Source organism: Halichoerus grypus, chromosome X (assembly GCF_964656455.1).
Source record: "Halichoerus grypus chromosome X, mHalGry1.hap1.1, whole genome shotgun sequence".
Lineage (NCBI taxonomy): Eukaryota > Metazoa > Chordata > Mammalia > Carnivora > Phocidae > Halichoerus > Halichoerus grypus.
Genome location: NC_135727.1, coordinates 71,003,164 through 71,027,092, shown reverse-complemented (window position 1 = coordinate 71,027,092; position 23,929 = coordinate 71,003,164). Strand labels below are relative to the sequence as shown.

At 38.4% G+C, this 23,929-nt stretch overlaps 1 protein-coding gene across 1 annotated transcript in view; it reads right to left on the bottom strand.

Moving 5' to 3' along the window:
* The window catches only part of TEX11 (testis expressed 11), a 299,675-nt gene that overhangs the window by 57,478 nt on the left and 218,268 nt on the right, over nucleotides 1-23,929 (bottom strand). The window contains exons 23-25 of the mRNA XM_078065032.1: nucleotides 18,466-18,536; nucleotides 16,909-17,025; nucleotides 1,229-1,301 (exon numbers count right to left, since the gene is read on the bottom strand). Coding sequence (XP_077921158.1) covers nucleotides 1,229-1,301; nucleotides 16,909-17,025; nucleotides 18,466-18,536 — 261 coding nt within the window. The remainder of the gene's footprint in view (nucleotides 1-1,228; nucleotides 1,302-16,908; nucleotides 17,026-18,465; nucleotides 18,537-23,929) is intronic.

Below are 23,929 nucleotides of genomic sequence, written 5' to 3'. Positions count from 1 at the left end.
CACCCAGGCGCTCCGAAGCTATGAATTTTGCTCTGAGAACTGCTTTAGCACTTTAGATTCTGTTATATTTTCAAGATCATTATTTTCTAGCTATTTTGTAGTTTCTGTGTTTTAAAATGTCCAAGTGGTTAAGGGTTTTGTCCTGATTCCATCAATTCCTTTTTTTATTGCATTGTGATCAGATAACATTGTTTTATTTTTATGTCTTGGAATTTATTCAGGTTTTCCTTGTGAACAATTTTGTAAATGCTCAAAGGGCACATAACAGAAGATGAATTTTCTATTTTCAGGCTATAGTGTATGTTTCTATTAAATCTTCTATAAATGTTATTTAGGTATTCTCTATCCTTTTTGTCTTTATTCCTTTAAATGGCTATCATAGATTGAGAAAGGTGAATTAAATTTTATGTTTATGTTCTTCTTTATAATTCCTATAGTTCAATATCAAAATCCATCAAAGATATCACATATACACAAAAGGAAAAAAACAAACCAATAATTTCTAAATTTTAGGAAACCAAATTCATCAACAATTATAATAACACACCATGATCAAGTAGGCTTTATTCCAGAAATGCAATGATGACTTAATTTTAGAAATCTACTACTTTAATTCAATATATTAATACTTTAAAAGAGAAAAACCATATGATTATCTCTACAGAAGCTGAAAAGGCATGTAATCCAATTCAATATTGATTCTTTAAAATTCTAACTAAAATAGGAACAGATGGACAATACATAAAAAAGTATGCTGAAACCTAAAAGCCAATACCATCCTTAATGAAGAAACAGTAGCAAGTTACTATATAATTTTAAAAGGTTTACTACTATTTTGATTATTTCATAATAAAATGTTAACAGTATCTGATATGATTATGGTTTGGAATGCTCTGTAGCCTACATTTACTCAGAATTAGAGCTTGATTAAATTAGACATGAAATCTAGTGACCTAAGGGCAATAATGTCATACTGAACAATAATGATCTTATTTTTATACTTAATACTATACTTCCATAAAAAACAAAGTAAAAAATATTCTTACTCCAAGCAGTGTGTCAGCGAGTCAAAGTACAGACATATAGTAGAGAAAAATTAGTCCTCAAATAATCATTTGACTGGTTATCAAGTACTGAAGTGGCACAAATTTCTGGCGATATAGACTGAGTATTCAGACTTGAAATGCCTTTCATAACTGTATTACCAAACTCCCAGTTCCCACTGTACCTGTTTCTTTCAGGAGATTCCAGATTTCTTTGCATTTATAGATCTGCTCACGGGCACGATTCAGTAACTTGGTCTATTTGGCAACAATGCAATAAGAAAATTAGTCTCAACCAGACAAAACTTTAAGCAAATTAAAATAATATATCATATTCATTAAAAGCAGTTAAAAATAAAATGACAGAAAAATTACAGTTTAAACTGAACATTTTATAATTTATATAAAAATATTAACCTCTATTTGTATTTTTCTTTTAAGATTTTATTTATTTATTTATTTATTTATTTAGAGAGAGAAAGCACAAGCAGGGGAGAGCGGCAGAGGGAGAAGAAGCAGACTCCCTGCTGAGCAGCGAGCCAGACACGGGGCTCAATCCCAGGACCCAGGGATCATGACCTGAGCCAAAGGCAGACGCTTAACCAACTGAGCCACCCAGGTGCCCCATTTGTATTTTTCTTAATGTCCCAGAAAATGAGAATTCAACAGAAAATCGTGAGCACTATCAATTTTAATAATCTAGGACAGAAGAGTAGCACTTCTAGAATGGTGGTATGAAGAGTTCCATGGACCCTCTCCCTAGCAAAACAACCATAACTGGTGAATTATAAAACACAAACATGTAAAGTCTCAGAAAATTGCCCAAAGCGTAAAAAGAAAATGAAGAAACATCTATTCCAGGAAATCTACTACGTCTCAGTAAGACAGTAAACACCCATGATAGTTGAACCTGATCTGCTCACCAACCACCCCCAGCTCAGTGTGAGTGCTACTTTAGGTGGGTGTGACCAAGAAGATGGGGCTCCCTCTATTCTCAGCTTCTAGGCTAGGGATTTCCAGAAGGGGCATGCTGCCAGCACCTCTCATCCTCCTCCCCCAGGTCTGTATTATAGGAGCTCTATTATAAACATGCACAAATGAGAGGCCCGGAGCTCTCTTCCTCTACCCAGTCCCTATAACCAGGCACGGAAAATTGCAATTACTGGGTCTCAATTGCCCTCAGTACAGCTTGCTTATAGGACAGAGTTTCCATGCTGGGAGAGGCAAGCTCAGAATGCCAGGGACTATGACTCTTGCCCAGCCCCTTACTCATAGAGCTGGACTATCACTCTGACAGAAATGTGCCACGCCCCCACCTCCAGCTCCAAAACAGTGGTACAAAACTTCTCAGGAGGAGAAGCAGCAGCTCATTAGAGAGTGAGCTCTGTATCTCTGCCTAAGAGGACTGACTTTAATTGGAACACAGCTTGGGGAAGTTCAAGTCTAAGGCTACTACAAAAAAAAAGGAGATTCTGGAGTTGAGTACTTAAAAAGTGTCTGATAGATCAATGATATCAACACGCAAAACAGAAGACCAGCCGGATGTTTACAGAGGGAACCAGGGTAAGAGAAAACTAAGACCCCTACCACTTTTCAAAGGGGCCTCACATTAATTGTATCAAGCTATGGAACAATTAATGCCAAAAAGCATTTTTAAATACACACATGCACATGTGCGCGCACGCGCGCGCGCACACACACACACACTCACTTGCCCCCTGCCCCCCACACACAAAGCAACCACCCTAGTAATTAGTCAAGACTAACATCTGGGTTAATACCAACAAAAGACCATTCTAAAGTTAACAAGGATATCAAGGAAAGAGAAATTATAAAAATAACCCTGCTAAAACCACTTTCATCCCTTTGTAGAGGAGGGGCCAGGGTGACTCCACAGGCAAAGATGGTGACCTCTAAGGAGTGATATCTGAAGCTGTACACTTCTTTACAGCTGAGGGAAATAGACTTCACTGAACTAGCCCAGCCAAGTCACTAAACCAATAAACAAGCAAGTATTAACAACAACAAACCACAGAGGGGAATGAGTATTCAAAGATGCTTCAATATATTATCTATAACGTCCAGTTTTCAACAGAAAATTGTGAGATATGCGAAGAAATGGTAAAATATAACCCAAATGCAGGAAAAAAGCAGGCAACAGGAATTGACTGAAAAATGGGTCCAGATGCTGAACTTAGCAGACAAAGATTTCAAAGCAGCTATTTAAAATATGTTCAAACAACAAAGGGAAATCACACTTTAACAAAGATTTGATGAAAATGTCTCAGCAAATATAGAATCTCAATAAAGAAGGCAGTGGGATAACCTATTCAATATGATGAAAGAAAATAACAGTTAACCAACAATCTAATATCCAGCAAAACAATCTTTCAGAACTAAAAGCAAAAAGCAAAAAAAAAAAATTCCAGCTAAACAAAAGCTGATAGAATTTATTGCTAGCAGAACCATTTTATAAAAATGCTAAGAGAAGTTCTTCAGGCTGAAAACAAATGACACCAGATAGTAATGTGAATCCAAATGGAAAAAAATGCACTGGTTAAAGCAATTATGTAATAATTATGTAATTATAAAAGAGTGTATAAATATATATTTCTTCTTTCTTCTCTCAATTGTTTTAAAAAGCAATTGTATAAAGCCACTGTTTTTTATACCTAACAGGTATCCAAAGACCACTCCACCAACCCAAGAAGCACACAAATTCTTCTCAAGCACACATGGCACTTTCTCCAGGATACACCATATGCTAGGCTGCAACACAAACTTCAAATAAAGTTAAAATAACATGAAATCACACAAACTATGTACTCTGACCATAGTGGAATAACCTTAGAAATCAATAAGATACTAAAGTTTGGGAAATTCACAAATATGTGGATATTAAATAAGAGATTACTAAATAAACAATGGGTTACAGAAGAAATCACAATGAAAATTAAAAAAAAATCTGAGATGAATGAAAAGAAAACACAACATACCAAAACTTATGGGATGCTGCTCAAGCAGTATGCTATGGTCTGAATGTGTACCCCTCAACCAGTTCATATGTTGAAATCTTAAACCTCAAAGGTGCAGGTATTAGTAGGTGGGGCCTTTAGGAGGTGCTAAAGTCACAAAGGTAGAGCCCTCATAAATGGGATCTGTGCCCTTTATAAGAGGCTCTAGAGAGATCCTTAGCCCTTTCTACCATGTGAAGACACAGTAAGAAGGTGCAAACTATGAACCAGGAAGAGGGCCCTCACGAGAGAACACAACCATGCTAGTACCTTGATCTTGGACTTCTAGCCTCAAGAACTGTGAGAAATAAATTTCTGTTGTTTATAAGCTTCCCAGTCTGTGGTGTTTTAGTTATAGAAACCTGAATGAACTAAGACAGAAAACTGGCACTGAGAGTGGGGTGCTTCTGTAACAAATACCTGAAAACATGGAAGCAGTTTTGGAACTGTGTAATGGGCAGAAGCTGGAAGAGTTTGGAGGTGTGAGCTAGAAAAAATCTACATTGCTGTGAATGAATGGTTAAGCCCAATTCTCATATTTGAAAGAGGACTTCAGCTACCTCCATTTTTTACCTCAGTCTATACTTTCTAATTGGTAAAGTTCTTTTTGGCTTATCTCTTAACTCAGGCAAAAGACCCTGTGGGCAAAGCATCCCATGATGGGAACCAAACTACCCTCTCAAGCAATAAGGACTGCCCTGAGCCAGCAAGACCCCATGTGACTGACCCCAAGACAGTGACTGTATCTTCATGTACCTACTGACCTTTGTCCCATGTTTTCCCTGTATAAATCTAGAATTATTTTCAGCACTTCAGCGAGAGTCTTTGAGACGCTAGTCTGCTGTCTCCCCGCCGTTGGCCTCACTGAAATAAATTCCTTTATTGTTTCACCACCAATCACCTCTCTGCCTTTGGATCTTGTCAACGGCGAATGGCCAAACCTGGTGTGTCTGGGACCCCCAGAGCCAGGTGCTCTTGCATCCTTGTGCCCCGGTTACATGAGGACCGAGAAAGAGAAGAGAAGAGCTGCAGAGATCATCTTGGAGAATAATTTGAGAATACTGTGAAGAGAGTGTTGGTAGAAATATGGACACTGAAGGTCATTCTGATGAGGAATGAGGAACAACGGAAATTGGAGGAAAGGCCATCCGTGTTATAAAATAGCAAAGAGCTTGGTGGGATTGTGTTTATGTCCTAGTATTTTACAGAAGGTAATATTTGTTGGTGGTGAAATTGGATATTTGGCTAAAGAAATTTCTAAGCAAAGTGCTGAAGAAGTGGCCTAGTTTCTCTTGAATGCTTACAGTAAAATGTAAGAAGAGAGAAATGATTTAAAGGTGGAAATGCTAATCAAAAAGAAAGCACAGGGGTGCCTGGGTGGTTCAGTCCATTAAGCATCTGCTTTCTGCTCAGGTTGATCCCAGGGTCCTGGGATTGAGCCCCACATCAAGCCCTGCATCGGGATCCCTGCTCAGTGGAGATGCTGCTTCTCCCTCTCCCTTTGCCTCCCCACCCGCTGTTGCTCGCTCTCTCGCACGCTCTCAAATAAAATCTTTTTTTAAAAAAGGAAGCACAATTTAAAAATTTGGAAAATTTTCAGCCTATCAATATTGAAAGAAATAAGAAAGCTAGTTTAAGACAGAACACTAAAGGTATGGCTGAATTTGATAAGGAGAATGCTGTGGCTCAACCATCTCAACAGAAGCTAGGAGCTATTCACACCAAGACAATGGGGAGACTGGCCAGCCATCGAAACAAAAGTTAGTAGCTACTGTCCAAAGCAATGGAAGAATGACCTGAGGCAGTTCAGAGTTCTTGGGGCTGGCCCTAAAATGGCCTCCCAACACAAGCCCTAGAGTGCAAGGGCCTAAGGGGCAGAATGATTTCAAAGGAGGAGCCACAGCTGCCCAGTGCCAGCGCACCTCCTTGGCTCCCCTTCTCAAATTCTGGTGCCATGTTCCACAGCCACTCCAAGTGCAGTGCAGGCTGTTATGGCTGCCCCTCCAGACCGTACAGGTTACAGACTTTGGGAAGTCATCAGCTTGGTGATCTCACGGTATGCAGAGTGCAAGAGCTGGGAGCATAGCGGCTTCCACCTAGATTTCAAAAGATGCCCAAGGAACCTTTGGAGCCCAAAGAACCTCTGTGGGGGTGGGGCTACTGCAGGAGGCCCCCATTAGGGGCAATACCTAGTGGAGCTTTCCACCCCAGGGCAGCACAGCTACTGTGAGGGACTCCAGCCCGAACCTTAACCTGTGAGAACTGCAGCATGGGGCTACACCTGGCAGAACCATGTGTGTGGGGCCTAGAGGTTTGTGGGCCCAACTGCAGCCCCAGTGGGTCCAGAATATGGGACACAAAGCCAAGGAGGATTGTTCTCAAGCCTTGGTGTTTAATGTTATTTGCCCGATTAGGTTTCAGACTTACTTTGAACCCATTAACTTGGTTTTTTTCCTATTTCTCCTTTCTGAATGGGAATATCCATCTTATTCCTGTCTCTCCATTGTATTTTGGAAGCATATACCTTGTTTGATTTCACAGGTTCACAGCTGGAGAGCAATTAGCCACAGGATGAAATGTACCCAGATAGATGATATTTAGATGAAACTTTGGACTTAGACTTTTGAGTCAATGCTAGAATGAATTAAGACATTTGGAGCTGTTGAGATGGAATGAATGTATTTTGCATGAGAAGGACATGAATTCTGGGGGGCCAAGGGAGGAATGCTATGGGTTTGAATGTGTCCCTCAAATTTATAGTGTTTCACTCTTAAGACACAGTGCTTAGAGGGAAATTTATAGCTATAAAAGCTGATATTACAAAAAGAAGAAATAAATCACTAAGCTAAACTTCTACTGTAAGACACTGGAAGAAAAACAAACTAAAACTTAAGCAACCAGAAGGAAGAAAATGATAAAGATTAGAGTGGGAATTAATGAAAGAGAGACCAGAAACATAATAGGAAAATAAAAGAAATCAAAGTTGGTTCTTGAAAAAGATCAACAAAATTGAAAAAATGTTGTATAAACTGGTCAAGAAAAAAAAGAAGACACAAATGACTAAAATTAGGAGTGAAAGAGGGGCCATAACTACCAAACTTACAGAAATAAAAAAGATGATTATAAGGGAATACTATGAACAATGATAAGCCAAAAAAATTAGATCACTTAGATTATAATGGACACATTTCCAGAAATATAAACTACTGAAACTGACTCAGAAATGGAAAATCTACTAGACTACAAAAAAGAAAGAAGTAAAAATATACTCTGAAAACTACAAAACATTGCTGAAAGAAATTAAAACCTAAATGAATGGGAAAGACATCCCATATTTATGGGTAATAAGACTTAATACTGTTAAGATCACAATACTCTCCGAACTGATCTACAGGTTCAGTGCAATTCCTATCAAAAGCCTAGCTGGCTCCTTTGCAGAAATTGACAACTTGATCCCAACATGCATATGGAAATTCGAAAGACCCACAATAGCCAAAACAATTTTGAAAAAGAAGAACAAAATTGGAAGACTAACACATCTCTATTATAAAACTTACTACAAAGCTATAATAATTAAAAGAGTACGATTTTGCCATAAGGATAGACATAGACATCAACAGAACAGGAATAATCCTCCTCATTTATGGTTACTTGATTTGCAACAAGGGTGACAAGATAATTCAATGGGGAAAATGTCCAACAAACGGTCCCAGGTCAACTGTATATTCAAATGCGGAAAAAATGAAGTTGGACCCCCATCATCTCATACCATACACAAAAATTAACTCAAAATGGATAGACCTGAATGTAGCAAGTAAAAATGTAAAACCGTCAGAAGAAAACATAGGGATGAACCTTAATGATCTTTGATTAGGCAACAGTCTTAAACATTAACACCAAAAGCACAAGCAACAACAACAACAAAGTAAATAAAATGGGTATCATCAAAATTAAAAATGTTTGTGCTTCAAAGGGCACTGGTAAGAAAAGGAAAAGACAACCCACATAATGAAAGAGAATAATTGTAAATTGTTATCTGAGAAGAGTCTAGTACCAAGAATATAAAACAACTATTAGAACTCAATAATAAGATGACAAACAACCCTACTAAAAATGGGCAAAAAAACCTGAATAGACATTTTCCAAAGAACATATATAAATGCCAAATAAGTACATGAAAAGATGTTCATGTCTTTTGTTATTAGTCATGATATCCTCATTTATTAGAAAAGTGCAAATCAAAACTGCAATGAGATAGCACTTCATACTCACCAGCATGGCCACAATCTAAAGGATATAATAGCAAGTGGTGACAAGGAGGTGGAGAAAGCGGAACCCTAGCCTAGTGCTGGTGGGAATGTAAAATGTTTCACTGCTTTGGAAAATACTCTGGTAGTTCCTCAAAAGATTAAGCATAGAGTTATAAAACCTAGCAATTCCGTATATACTCAAGGGAAGATAAAACACATATCCACACAAAATTTGTATATGAATGTTTATCACAGTTTGTAACAGCTGAAAATCGAAAAAACTCAATATCCATCAATGGATAAACAAAATGTGGTATATTCATACAATGGAATATCATTCAGCCATCAATAGGAATGGATCCAAACTACAACATGGTGAACCTATTAGAAATTATTGAAAAATTATAAAGGGAGCCAGTCAGAAAAGACTAAGTTATATGATAATATTTATATGAAATATCCAGAATAGGCAAATCTATAAAGATACAAAATAGATTAGTGGCTGCCTAGGGCTGCTGGTTGGCATAGAGAGTGACTGCTAATAGGTAAGTGGTATCTTTTTAGAGTGATGAAAATGTTTTAAAATTACATTGTGTTGATAGCTGCACAAATCTACATATTCTAAAAACCATTAAATTGTATACTTTACTGGGTGAATCATAAGGTATGTTAATTATACCTCAATAAGTCTGTTAAAAAATAATCTAGGATAGGGGTCAGGACACTTTTGTATAAAAGGCCAAACAGTAAATGTTTTAGGCTTTGCCAGCCACACAAACTATCTTTCACATATTTTTCTTTATTTTCATTTACAACCTTTGGCAAATGTAAAAAAAATTCTTAACATTCAGGCTGCAGAAACACAGGCCATCAGCCTGATTTGGCTAGTCAGCAGTTTATCCAACGCATTTTAGGAAAGAGATGTAGTTCCTCAATAAATTGTAATGGTTGTATATTTTTTTTCTTTTTCTTTTTTTTTTTAATTTTTTTATTGTTATGTTAATCCCCATACATTACATCATTAGTTTTAGATATAGTGTTCCATGATATTTTTTTTCTAAGATTTGTTCACTTATTTTAGAGACAGAGAGAGAGCGCACACGCATGCAGGGGGAGGGGCAGAGGGAGAGAATCCTCAAGCAGACTCCCCACTGAGTGCAGAGTGGGAGCACGGGGCTTGATCCCCTAACTCTGAGATCATGACCTAAGCTGAAATCAAGAGTTGGATTCTTAATCGACTGAGCCACCCAGGGGCCAGGCTGTATATTTTTTATTGAAGTATAATTGACATACAATGTTATATTAGTTTCATTTGCATAACATATTCATTGGCCAATTCTATACATTACTCAATGCTCACCACAATACGTATAGTCACCATATAATGTTATTAAAATGTTATTGACTATATTCCCTATGCTGTACTTTTCATGTCCACAAATTATTTATTTTATAACTGGACATCTGTATCTCCTAATTCACTTTTCCTATTTCGCCCATCACCCTATCCATTTCCCCTCTGACAATCACCAGTTTGTTCTCTGTATTTAAGAGTCTGTTAGCTTGTTTGTTTTTTCCTTTTTCTTTTTTTTTGTTTTCCTTTTTAGATTCCACACATAACTGAGATCATATGGTTTATACTTCCTTTCTCTGTCTGACTTATTTCACTTAACATAATACACTCTAGGTCCATCCATATTGTCACAAATCATCAGATATCATTCTTTTTTATTGCTCAAAAAATTAAAAATAGGAGTGGGAGAGGAAGATGGTGGCAGAGTGGAGGACACCATGCTCATCTCATCCCATGAACACAACTAGATAACAATCAAATCATCCTAAATACCCCAGAAATCAACCTGAAGACTGACAGAACAAACTCTACAACTAAAGGGAGAGAAGACGCCATATCAAAGAAGGTAAGAAGTGTGGAGACGTGGTTTAAGGGAGAAACAGATCACAAGTGCTTCAGAAGAGAGGGAGCTGTGGTCATGGAGAAGGGTGAGAGAGAGAGAGAGAGAGAGAGAGAGAGAGAGAGAGAAAGAGAAAGAGAGAGGAGCATATAGGGGAATGGACAAGGAGAACATTTACCCAAAGCCACTGGCTTGGAAAATGAGAGGCATAGAGTTCTTGCAACCAGTGGGGCTTACAGCCTAGAGTTTTAAAGGTCAGCAGGCTTGGCTGGGATAGAAACTTGAGGGCACTGTGCTGCTCCTGGAAAGAAGGCAGGCAAACAACCGGGGTAAGACAGCATGGAAATAGAGATCTGAAGAATGTCTGGGGCATACAGTGGGAGATTATTCCTTCAGGCCTCTCTGAGAAGAAAAGAGCTGGCTGGTGCCATTTCCTCCCCCAGCCCCTTAGCATAAACACAGAACCACCTGAGGGAAGCAGCTCAGCATGGACAATAGCTGCCTAACTTGCTTACACAAAACCCCACCTCCCTGTGCTCTGGTGGGACTGCCCTTCTCAGTCAAGCCTACCTCAGTCCCAGCATGGCAAGCCCCTCCCCCAAAAGACCAGCATAAACCTCTGCCCACACCATATCTCCCAACCAGAGAGTTCTGCAGGGCCTCTGTCCTGGTGGAGTTGGTGTCAGGTCTCATTTCACAAGCAAACTGCAGCACACCTAGTTAAAACTTGCCACATGCAGGCCAGGGACCAAACACTGCCCACAACAGGCAAGGAGAACCTCTGCAGAGGACTGGCCTGAAGGACAGAGCAGGCAAAACACAACAGCAGAGCGCACAAAGCACACACCAGAGATGCTCCCTGAAGCACCATGCCCTGGGCATGACATGAGCTCTTATTCATAAGGACATTACTTTCAGGAGCAGGAGACATAACTGGCTTTTCTAACACAGAGAAGAAAGCAGAGACTTCGACAAAATTCCAAGATGTAGGAATTTATCCAAATGAAAGAACAACATAAGGCCATGGCCATAGATCTAAGTGAAACAGATATAAGTAACGTTCCTGATAAAGAATTTATTTATTTATTTATTTATTCATTCATTCATTCATTCATTCATTCATTTTACAGAGAGGGAGAGAGAGACAGACAGTGGAGGTGGACAAGGCAGAGGGAGAGGGAGAGAGAAAATCTCAAGCAGACTCCCTGCTAAGTGCAGAGCCTGACACGAGACTCAGTCTCATGACTCCGAGATCATGACCTGAGCCGAAATCAAGAGTCAGTTGCTTAACTGACTGAGCCACGTAGCTGCCCCCGATAGAGAATTTAAAGCAATAATCATAAGGATACTCACTAGGCTTGAGAAAAGAATAGAAGACAACAGTGAGACCCTCAGCACAATGATAAAAGATTTAAAAAAGAATCAATCAGAGATGAAGGGTACAATAAACAAGATCGAAAACAGGCTTGATGCAATGAACTGCTGGAAGAAGCAGAGTAACGAATTAGTGACCTAGAAGATAAAATAATGGAAAATAATGAAGCTGAACAAAAGAGATGAAGAAGAATTATGCAACATGAGAATAGACTTAGGGCTCAGTGACTCCATGAAATGTGTAACATTCATATTATAGGAGTCCCAGAAGAAAGAGAAATGTGGGCAGAAAATTTATTTCAAGAAATAACAGCAGAAAACTTCCCTAATCTGCAGAAGGAAGGAGACACTGAGATCTAGGAGGCACAGAGGACTCCCATCAAAATCAACAAAAACAGACCAACACCAAGACATACTGTAATTAAACTGGAAAAATATAGTGATAAAGAAAAAATCTTAAAAGCAGCAAAACAAAAGAAGCCCTTAAGGGAAGACCCATAAAGCTAGCTAGAGATTTCTCAACAGAAACTTGGCAAGCCAGAAGAGAGTGGCATGATATATTCAACATGCTGTATGGGAAACATCTACAGCCAAGAATAATGTATCCAGCAAGGCTATCATTCAGAATAGAAGAAGAGAGAGTTTCCCAAACAAAAACTAAAGTAGTTTGTGACCACTAAATCAGCCCTGCAAGAAATATTAAAGGGGACTCTTTCAGCGCAAAGGAGAGACTACAAGTGACAATGACAAGAAAGGATCAGAGAAAAATCTCCAGGAACAATGACAAAACAACTTATAAAATAGCATTAAATACATCTCTCTCAAGAACTACTTTGAATGTGAATGGACTAAATGCTCCAATCAACAGACACAGGGTGTCCGAACGGATTAAAAAACAAGACCCGTTTATATGCTGCCAATAAGAGACTCATTTTAGACCTAAAGACACCTGCAGATTGAAAGTGAGGGGGTGGAGAAATATTTATCATGCAAATGGATGTCAAAAGAAAGCCAGAGTAGTAATACTTATATTGTACAAACTGGACTTTTTTGTTCCTGTATTGTTTTTATCCTACTTTGGTATCAAGGTAATACTGGCCTCACAGAATGATTTTGAATGTGTTCCCTCTGTTCCATTATTTGTAAGATTTTGATAAAGATGTTCATTAATTATTTTTTTAATGTTTGGTAGAATTCACCAAGGAAACCACATAGTCTTGGGCTTTTCTGTGTTGTGAGATTTTTGATTCAACATTCACTCTTGTTATTGGTCTAAGAAGATTTCCTATTTCTTAGATTCAAGATTCATGATTCAATCTTGGTAATTTGTACGTTTTTAGGAATTATCTGATTTTACTTTTCTAAGTTATCTGATTTGTTAGTGTATAACTGTTTATAGTAATCTGTTATCACCCTAATGTATTTCTGTGATTATCTGCTGTGTTGTTTTCTCTTCCATTTCTCATTTTGATTTCTGAGTCATCTCTTTTTTTTCTTAGTTAATGTAGTTAAAGCATTGCCAATTTTGTTTATTTTTTTGGAAAACCTGGTCATTACTTTCAGTGTTATTATTTATTCTGGTCTCTATTTTATTAATTTCTGATTTTTCTTTGTTATTTCCTTCCCCTCTAAACTTCAGCTAAGTTTCTTCTTTTTCTAGTTCCTTGTGGTGTAATGTTAAGTTGTTTATTTGAACATTTTTCTTAATACAAGCATTTATAGCATAAATTTCTCTGTAAAATCCACTTTTGCTGTATCCCATAGGTTTTGAGACATATTTTGATTTGCTGTTTGATTTCTTATTTGGTGCCTTGCTTGTGCAGTACTATGTTGTTTAATATTTACATATTAAATATTTAATATTTACGTTGAAAAAAATGAGAAAAAAAGAAACAACACAACATACCAGACCTGTGGGACAATATCATATAGTCTACTATATGTGTAATTTGAATCCTAAGAGGAAAAGAGAAATAAACGGGACAGGAAAAAAAACAAAGAGATAGTGGTAAAGAATTTTTCAAAATTAATGGAACACATCAAACCATAGTTGCAAAACGCTCAGAGAATGGCAAGGATTTTTTTTTAAATTTTAACCTAGATATACTATATTCGAACTGCTACAAAACAAAGAGAAAAGAGAAAATCTTATAGACAGTCAATGGGAAAAAATAAGATATCTGTATATAGAACAAAGATGAGGCTAACAGACTCCTCAGCAATTGTGCAAGCCCAACAACAGTGGAGTGACATCTTTAAAGTGCTAAAATTAAAAAAAGAACTGATGGCTCTAAATTCTACACACAGTAAAACTCTGTTTGAAAAATAAAGGAAAAATGCTTTTTCAGAAAAAGACTGGGGAAATTCAATAGATCAACACTACAAAAAAATGTTAAAGTTCTTGAGGCAAAAGGAATAGGATATCAAACAGTAATGTGGATCTCAACAAAGAAATGAAGATTTGGGGCACCTGGGTGGCACAGTCATTAAGCATCTGCCTTCGGCTCAGGTCATGATCTCAGGGTCCTGGGATCGAACCCCACATCGGGCTCCCTGCTCTGCGGGAAGCCTGCTTCTCCCTCTCCCACTCCCCTTGCTTGTGTTCCCTCTCTCGCTGTCTCTCTCTCTGTCAAATAAATAAATAAAATCTTAAAAAAAAAAAAGAAATGAAGATTCAAGGAAGCCCTTAAAATGTACATAAATATAAAGAACATTTTACTTCTATTTAATAGCTCTTAAAATAAATTGACGGCCTAATCAAAAATAAGAATATATTGAGAGTTTATAACATATGTAAAAGTAAAATGTGTAATAACAATAGTACAAAAGATGGAAGGGAAAATTGAAAGCATATCAGTGTAAGATTCTTACACGACACGCATTAGTTAATATGTTCTCACTTTTTGGTTGAACTTAAGTACAGATTTCATTTTCACCTGAAATAAATAAGCCTGTTCACACATGTAAGGAGTTGAAAAAAAATTAAATAAAGAAATACCATATGATGCAGTAATTCTACTACTGGGTATTTGCCAAAGAAAACAAAAACACTAATTCAAAAAGATATATGCATCCTTATGTTTACTGCAGCATTATTTTATAATAACCAAGATACAGAAGCAACCCAAGGGTCCACTGATAGATGGGTGGATAAGAAGATGTGGTATATATATATACAATGGTATATTATAACTGCTATATATTTTTTTAAAGCATCCCTCACTTCCCCCCAACTCATACTCAGGAGGGTAGAGACAATGTTGATAAAACTATACATTCCATCTATATTCCTTCATCATCGAGTATTTGGAAATACTCAAATTAATGAGCATTTAGAGAACAAGGAGCAGATGAATAGAAGAGAATTCAACAAGTCTTCATGAGACAGACAGAACACCATGGTCTAATTTACAGGGACCAGACTTAGATGGTGAAAGGCAGAAATGCATCTTCAATTACCTAAATAGATATTCTTTCAAAAGCAAAGAAGATTATAGAAGGGTTACTAGGTTAGAGTTCTTAGAAACCATTAACATTTGCAAGAGAAAGAACACACACAAAAAAGAACAGTTGTTGGAAACAAACAAAACAATTAAGGACTGTACTTAAGAGTTTGTGAAATTTCCCTCACATCAATTTGATCTCTATTCATTGAGATACAAAATTTAATAAAGTCAGGACTACCAATGTAAGGGAAAAACTTTTTGAAAAAAGATTTGTTTCTCTATTTTAGAGAGACAGACAAAGCGTGTGCGAGTGAGGGGAGGAGCAGATGGACAGGGAGAAGGAGTGGGAGAGAATCGCAAGCAGACTCTCCGCTGAGCACAGAGCCCAGTATGGGGTGGGGCTCAATCTCACAACCCTGAGATCATGACCTGAGCTGAAATCAAGAGTCAGGGGGGAGGGGGGATTGGTTAGCCCGGTGATGGGTATTAAGGAGGGCAAGTACTGCATGGAGCACTGGGTGTTATACGAAAACAATGGATCGTGGATCACCACATCAAAAACTAATGATGTACTGTATGGTGACTAATATAACATAATAAAATTTTTAAAAAAAGATTAAAAAAAAAAAGTCAGATGCTCAACTGACTGAGTCACCCAGGTGCCCCTAAGGGAAAAACTTCTAAAAGGTTAAAAGCACCATGCAAAAACTAGATGCTATTACTCTTTTTAAGTAAAGCAAAAGACCCTATTGAGAATAAAATTGCATTTACCCATGCTTTTTAAAAGAAGCAAAATGATTGCTTTTCTTTTTGTTCTGGGGCACATAGATTCTTTTCTCATATTCTTTTAAAATGGAAAGGTTTCTAAAAAGAGGTCCCTTTACTCCTCAAGGTTAAGGATTTTGTCTTCTTTATCTCCAGTACCTAGCAGAGTACTTAATACTCAAATGTTTTTTGAGCTGAAGTCAACAAGGGAACAGAAAGGAAGGGAAATATGTTGGCAGAGATCTGGTGACAGTTTGTTCCAGATCTGAAGAATCATATGAAAGAAGCAATTAACAGAAGGAAGGAAATAAACAGCAAGAAGGATTTTATACCATTTGGAAAGAAAAGCTGGCAAGTATGGGAAATTGGGAAGTTTTCTTTGTGTAGGTAAGAGAGAAAAAGCAGAGAGAACTAGATTTTAAAGTCATACCAAAAATGCTAGTGGTACAACTTGGAGACCATTTTCTTAGCTTGGAAGAAAGACAGTAGAAAACTAAAGACAAACCAATACTCTGGTCTATGGGAGACTGAGATGTTGATGTTGGCATTTTCTAGAAGGGGTAAGGTTTACAAAGCTAAGAGTGGAATTCAGGCAAAAGTAGGAATTCTGTCTTTTTGTTGTTAAAACTGAGTTACTGATAAAATATTTAAGGGCGTGGGTCGAAGAAAGCAAATGCAATTAGAGTGAAGAAAAACAATCCAAGTAAGTAATCAGATGGCTATCGAAGCTGTGCAGGTAGATGAATTCTTCCTTAGAGAATATGTAAAAGGAAAAAAAATAGAGAAACCTGTTTCTTATGGGCCACATATGATTGCAGGGAGATGATGAAGAATTATCTAAAAACAGATTCGGGAAGAGTGGTCCACGGGAAGAGGCATTTTCAAAGAAGAGATATTCAATCTTTTTAAAAGATGAGGCTAAGCCAAATGTGACCTTTCCTTAGGAAGGAATGAACCATTACAAACCTTTGAAATCAAGATGCTCCTGGAAAGGATGAAAGGGTTCTTTAAAGAAAATCAGAAAGAACTGCATCGGGGAAGGCAAACACACCAAATAGCACACTAAACTCTTTCTTGTGTTTTCTTTGAAGGTTGCACATTACCTGTTCAAAAGCTGTTGAAGCTTTTCTCCCTTGCTCTAGATCAACTGCAGCTGCCATAAGTAAACATGTTTTCTGTGCAATCAGAATTACTTGATCAGAAGGACAAAACTGGGACAGCTGATAAGAAATAACCAGAACATCAATGAATACTGCGAATTCTGCCAGGTGAACAGAAACAATCAGAATGAAAATCAGCAACATCCTGTCTGAAAGAAAAAATTCAGCTGGGAAAACACACCTCACCTTAAAAACGATATAGACTATAACACTGATTTATGGTTTTAATTTTATATTACTTTCCATTGTTTTTAAGAACCTTTCTAGAGATAAAAAGCTTCATTTCTTTGCAATTTTCCTATCTTCCCAGTGATAGGTACTGTCATTTGGCCCTGTATTTCTATCTAGTGATTTATTTCTTGCTTTGTGTTATAATTTCTAAGTGATTTTCCCCCTGGCAAATAGATTTCCCCTTTGTATTGAATAAAGCTGAAATTAGCACATATATTGTCATGGTTGAAAGAGACAATGTCAAATCTTGACAGGCATTATTAGGCATAACCTCATCATTAAACCTTGTCCTCTAACTTTAGGAAAAACTCCCAGCTTTTACTACAATAAACCTCTAGGCCACTTGGGATTCTTACATAGAACCCTACTAGTGCTATCACAAATGTTCAAACTAAAACTAATTTATTTCACCTAATTTAAATGGCAATTATACCTAAACTTTCAAAGACTATTTCTTAATCTCCCAAGATGTTTAGTGACCATAATCATCACTGTCACTGAATTAATAGCATTTCAAAACACCTTATCCCTCTAGGTCTCAGGTTACTAGTATATAAAATGAGGGAGATATGCTAGATTATCTCTATAGTTCTTTCCAGTTCTAAAACTCTTAACATTTAATCTGTCTCAACATATCAGACGGTGTACTCCTGAATGTGTAAGAGAGACATTCTTAGCCCCTCTCTCCTTTTATTCTCTAATTAATATTCTTCCCTTTCTGGCATTTAATCTCTACCTTGGAGATCAATGACTATTTAAAAATGCTTATAATTGCAAAACAAGCTTCCAAATCCTTACATACAGAACCTTCTATAAGAAAAATTATAAAGTAGGCCCAAGATTCTTAGCATTCTTTTCACCTCCTCATTTCCCCAGATACCTATTCTATACTCTACAGATTTATAACCCTTCCTAATGTTTTATTAGTTGGTAACTTAGAGTATTCCTCTCCTAAAGAGAGTTGTATTTTAATATAGGACTCTGGGAGACTGAATTCCTTCAAAAGCAAAGAAATAAGTCTCTTATGGTAAAACTTCAGGCTCCCTGATGGTTGGTTGTAATATTTTGGTATGGGGAGAACTGCTTTATATTTGCACATTGTATCCTACAGGGAACAAATGCTCCTTAGGTCATTCCTGTTTAGACATGTATTCTAAAAGTTTCTAGATTAAAAGCCAATACCACTTTATATTTAGCCCTTGAAAATAGCCACAGTGGTCATATCTTTGTTGTGGTCCATTCGTGAGATCCTTACTAGAAGAGACTTACCTTATAAGAGAGGATGAAGAACTCTCTCATTGTCACTGGGTCTCTGCCACATTGCACAGCCAAGTTCCAAGCTGAAAGTTATATGAAATAATGTAATTATGAAAATCAGTTTAATCTGTACCATTATAATCTTCACTACCTGCATTTTTAATATTAATATACTAATAAGGGGTTTTGTGGGTTAAAAAAGCTAACTTTACATTTTTAGAGAATTTTAAATTCTCTACATTTAGAGACTTTTATCACTTCCAATCTTCAAATCTTGCCAATAACTAATGGAGGTAGTGCTGAATTTTTTAATAAAAACTGGGGACATACAATACATTCTCAGCTGGAATAAATCCATCTATAAAATAAGGATCACCAAGGAGCTCACCACTGGAATTCATAAAAGGACGTTAAAATTCAGCAGAGGTGGGGAGCTAAGATGGCAGCTTGCCTCATCCCTTGAACACAGCTAAATAACTATCAAATGATTCTGAATACCCAAGAAATCGACCTGAGCACGGGCAGAACAAACTGCACAACCAGAGGGAGAGAAGAGTCCACACTGAGGAAGGTAGGAAGTGCGGAGATGTGGTTTTAGGGAGAAATGGATCATGGGTCCTATGGAGGGGAGGGGGCCCTGGTTGTAGAGAAAGGTGAGGGACAGTGGGGCACACAGGGATATGCACAAGGAGAACACTTCCCCAAAGCCATTGGCTAGGAAAATGAGAGGGGCTGATTTTTTGTGAGTTTTTCCACCAGTGGGGCTCAAAGACTGGAGTTTTAGAGGTCCACGGGCATGGCTGGGATAGAGCCATGAGGGCACTGCTCTACTCCTGGAGAGAAGGCAGGTAAGCAACGCTGGGGGGCAGACAGGGTGATCTGAAGATTGCCCCTGGCGTGCGCGGGGAGAGACTGTTCGGTCTTCTTGGAGCACATCTGTGAGAGGCGTCATTCTAAGAGATGCCTCTCCAGGGACAGAAGAGCGAGCCAGCAGGCGCCATTTCTTTCCCCCTCTCCCTCAGCACAGGCACGGAGATACCTGCTGAGGGCGGCTAACCAGGGTGCTGGCTGTTTAGCCTGCTCTGCTCCAAATCCCACAGTGCTGCACTGTGGCGCAGCTGCCCTTCTGGGTCAAACCTCCATCAGCCCCAGCAGAGCGAGACCCTCCCCCAGAAGACAAGAGCAGGTCCCTGCCACAGCAGGTCACTAAAGTTTGGAGTTTTAATAGTCAGCAGACTTGGCTAGGATAGAGTCCAAAGTGCACTGCACTGCTTCAGGCAGGCAAGCAACCTGGAGACAGACAGTGTGAAAAGAGCAATCAGAAAAACGCCTGGTATGTACAAGGGGAAATTATTCGCTCTTCTGGGAGTGCTTCCCTCAGAACAGCAAGCATGGAGACCGCACTCCAGGGAAAATGGAGCTGGCTGGTGCCATTTCCCTCCCCTGCCCCTCGGCATAAACGAACTTCAGTAAACAGAACAGCATCAACACTGGCTGCCTAACCTGCTAACACCAGGTCTTGCCCCCACTGCACTCTGCTGGTACTGCCCTACTCTGGCAAGTGTGCCTCAGTCCCAGTGCAGCAAGCCCCTTCCCCAGAAGGCCAGCACACACCTCTGCATGAACCTCAACTACTGACCAAAAAGTTTTGCAAGGCTTCTTCAGTTCTAATGGAAGTAGCACCGGGTCTCATTTAACAAGCAGACCAGAGCCTGCCTATTTAAAACTCCCTACACTCTGGCAAAGGTCCAAAAACTGCCCACTGCAGGCAAGGAACGTCTCTGCAGACAAATGACCTAAAGAATAAAGCAGCCAAAACACACCAGCAGAGTGCATGCAGCACACTCAAGAGACACTCCCTGAGTGCCCAGGCCCTGAGCACTAAGTGACCTCTTCCTCATAGAGCCATTACTCTCAGGAGCAGGAAACATAATAGGCACACACAGAAGAAGGCAGAGGCATAGACAAAATGCCAAGATGGAGGAATTCATCTCAAAAGAAAGAACAACAAAAGGTCATGGCCAGACATGTAATCAAGACAGATGTAAGTTACATGCCTGATGGAGAATTTAAAGCAACAATCATAAGGATACACACTGGGCTTGAGAAGAGCATGGAAGACTGCAGGGAGACCCTTATCGCAGAGATAAAAGAGTTAAAAAACAATTAGAAATGGAAAATGCAATAACTAAGATTCAAAACCAACTGGATGTAATGACCACCAGCATGGAAGAAGCAAAGCAACAAATAAGTGATAAAGAAGATAGAATAATAGAAAATAATGAAGCTGCACAATAAACGAAGAGTAGTTATGGATCATGAGAATACACTTAAGGAATTCAGTGATTCCATCAAATGTAACACCATTCATATCATAAGAGTCCCAGAAGAAGAAGAGAGGGAAAAGGGAGCAGAAAGTTTATTTGAAGAAATAATAATTGAGAACTTCCCTAATCTGGGGAAAGAAACAGACATAAAAATCCAGGAGACACAGAGAACTCCCATCAATATCAACAAAAGCAGACCAACACCAAGACATACTGTAATTAAATTTGCAAAATATGGTGATAAAGAAAAAAATTCTAAAAACAGCAAGACAAAAGAAGTTCTTAACTTACAAGGGAAGACCCATAAGGTTAGCTGCAGATCTCTCCACAGAAACTTGGCAAGCCAGAAGGCAGTGCCATAATATATTCAACATGCAGAATGGGAAAAATCTGCAGCCAAGAATACTGTATCCAGCAAGGCTATCATTCAGAATAGAAGGAGAGATAAAGAGTTTCCCAGACAAACAAAAACTAGAAGAGTTTGTGACCACTAAACCAGCCCTGCAAGTAATATTAAACGGCACTCTTTGAGTGGGAAAGAAAGATAAAAAAATGACAAAGACTAGAAAGGAACAAGAAAAATCTCCAGTAACAATGACAAAACAAGGGATAAAATGGCACTAAATACATATCTACCAATAATTACTGTGAATGTTAATGGACTAAATGCTCCAATCAAAAGATATAGGGTGTCAGAATGGATAAGAAAACAAGTCCCATCTATATGCTGCCTACAAGAGACTCATTTTAGACCCAAAGACACCTGCAGATTGAAAGTGAGGGGATGGAGAAACATCTATCACACAAAGGGATATATTTTTTAAAGATTTTATTTATTTTTTGACAGAGAGAGACACAGTAAGAGAGGGAACACAAGCAGGGGGAGTGGGAGAGGGAGAAGCAGGCTTCCCGTGAAGCAGGGAGGCCGATGCGGGGCTTGATCCCAGGACCCTGGGATCACGACCCAAGCTGAAGGCAGACGCCTAATGACTGAGCTACCCAGGCGCCCCAGGGATATTTTTTAAAAATGGAGTAGGAATATTTATCTCAAACTGGACTTTATTTTTTTTAATTTTATTTATTTATTTGTCAGAGAGAGAGAGAGAGCAAGCGATTACAAGCAGAGGGAGTGGCAGGCAGAGGGAGAAGTAGGCTTCCTGCTGAGCAAGGAGTCTGATGTGGGTCTCGATCCAGGACCCTGGGGTCATGACCTGAGCCGAAGGCAGACACTTAACTGACTGAGCCACCCAGGCGTCCCCAAACTGGACTTTAAAACAAAGACTAGGGGCACCTGGGTGGCTCAGATGGTTGGGCATCTGCCTTCGGCTCAGGTCATGATCTCCAGGTCCTGGGATCAAGCCCCACATTGGGCTCCTGGCTCAGCTGGGAGTCTGTTTCTCCCTCTGCCTCTCCCCCTGCTTGTGCTCTGTCTCTCTCTCTCTCAAATGAATAAATAAAATCTTTAAAAAAAATAAAACAAAGATTGTAACAACAGTACCCAAAGAAGGGTACTATGTAATAATAAAGGGGACAAACCAGCAAGAAGATCTAACAACTGTAAATATTTATGCACCCAACATGGGGGCACCCAAATATATAAAACAATTACTAACAAATATAAAGGAACTCATTGGTAATAGTACAATAATAATAGGAGACTTTAATACCCCCACTTACTGCAGTAGACAGACCATCTAAGCAGAAAATCAACAAGGAAACAATGGCTTTGAATGACACAACAGACCAGATGGACTTAACAGATATATTCAGATCATTTCATCCCAAAGCAGCAGAATACATATTCTTTTTGAGTGCACATGGGACATTCTCCAGAAGAGATCATACTAGGTCAAATCAGGCTCAGCAAGTACAAAAAGACTGAGATCATAACATGAATATTTTCTGACCCCAACACTATGAAACTTGAAGTGAACCACAAGAAAAAATTAGGAAAGGCCACAAATACATGGAGGTTAAACAACATGCTACTAAAGAATGAATGGGTCAACCAGGTAATCAAAGAAGAAATAAAAAAATACATGGAAACAAATGAAAATGAAAACACAATAGTCCAAAACCTTTTGGATGCAGCAGAAGTGGTCCTCAGAGGGAAGTATATAGCAATGTAAGCCTACCTCAAGAAGAAAAATCTCAAATAAACAACCTAACCTTAAACCTAAACTAGCTAAATAAAGAACAAATGAAGCCTAAAGCCATCAGAAGAAGGGAAATAATAAAGATTAGAGCAGAAATAAATTATACAGAAACTAAAAAAAACCCCAGTAGAACAGATAAATGAAGGGGTGTCTGGGTGGCACAGTCAGTTGGGCATCCAACTCTTGGTTTTGGCTCAGGTCGTGATCTCAGAACCCTGAGATCAAGCCTTTCATCGTTCCATGAACCCCTCCCCTCTGTTTGCACTCTCTCTCAAATAAATAAATAAATCTTAAAAAAAAAAAAGAACAGATCAATGAAACCAGGTATTGGTTCTTGGAAAAAAATAATAAAATTGATAAACCCCTAGCTAGATTTATCAAAAAGAAAAGAGAAAGGACCCAAATAAAGAAAATCACAAATGAGAGAGGACAAATAACAACACCACAGAAATACAAACAATTATAAGAGAATCTTATGAGAAATTATATGCCAACAAACTGGACAACCTAGAAAAACATGGATTAACTCCTAGAAACATATAAACTACCAAAACTGAAACAGGAAGAAATAGAAAATTAAAACAGACTGATAACCAGTAAAGAAACTGAATCAGTAATCAAAAATTTCCCAACAAACAAAAGTCCCAGGCCAGATGGCTTCATAGGGAAATTCCACCAAATATTTATTTATTTATTTATTTATTTTTTAAAAGATTTTATTTATTTATTTACTTGAGAGAGAGAGAGAGAGAGAGAGAGAAACAGCATGAGAGCGGAGAGGGTCAGAGGGAGAAGCAGGCTCCCCGCTGAGCCGGGAGCCCGATGTGGGACTCGATCCCAGGACTCCGGGATCATGACCTGAGCCGAAGGCAGTCGCTTAACCAACTGAGCCACCCAGGCGCCCTCTACCAAATATTTAAACAAGAGCTAATACCTATTTTTTTCAAAGTGTTCCAAAAAACAGAAAAGGAAGGAGAATTTCCAAACTCATTC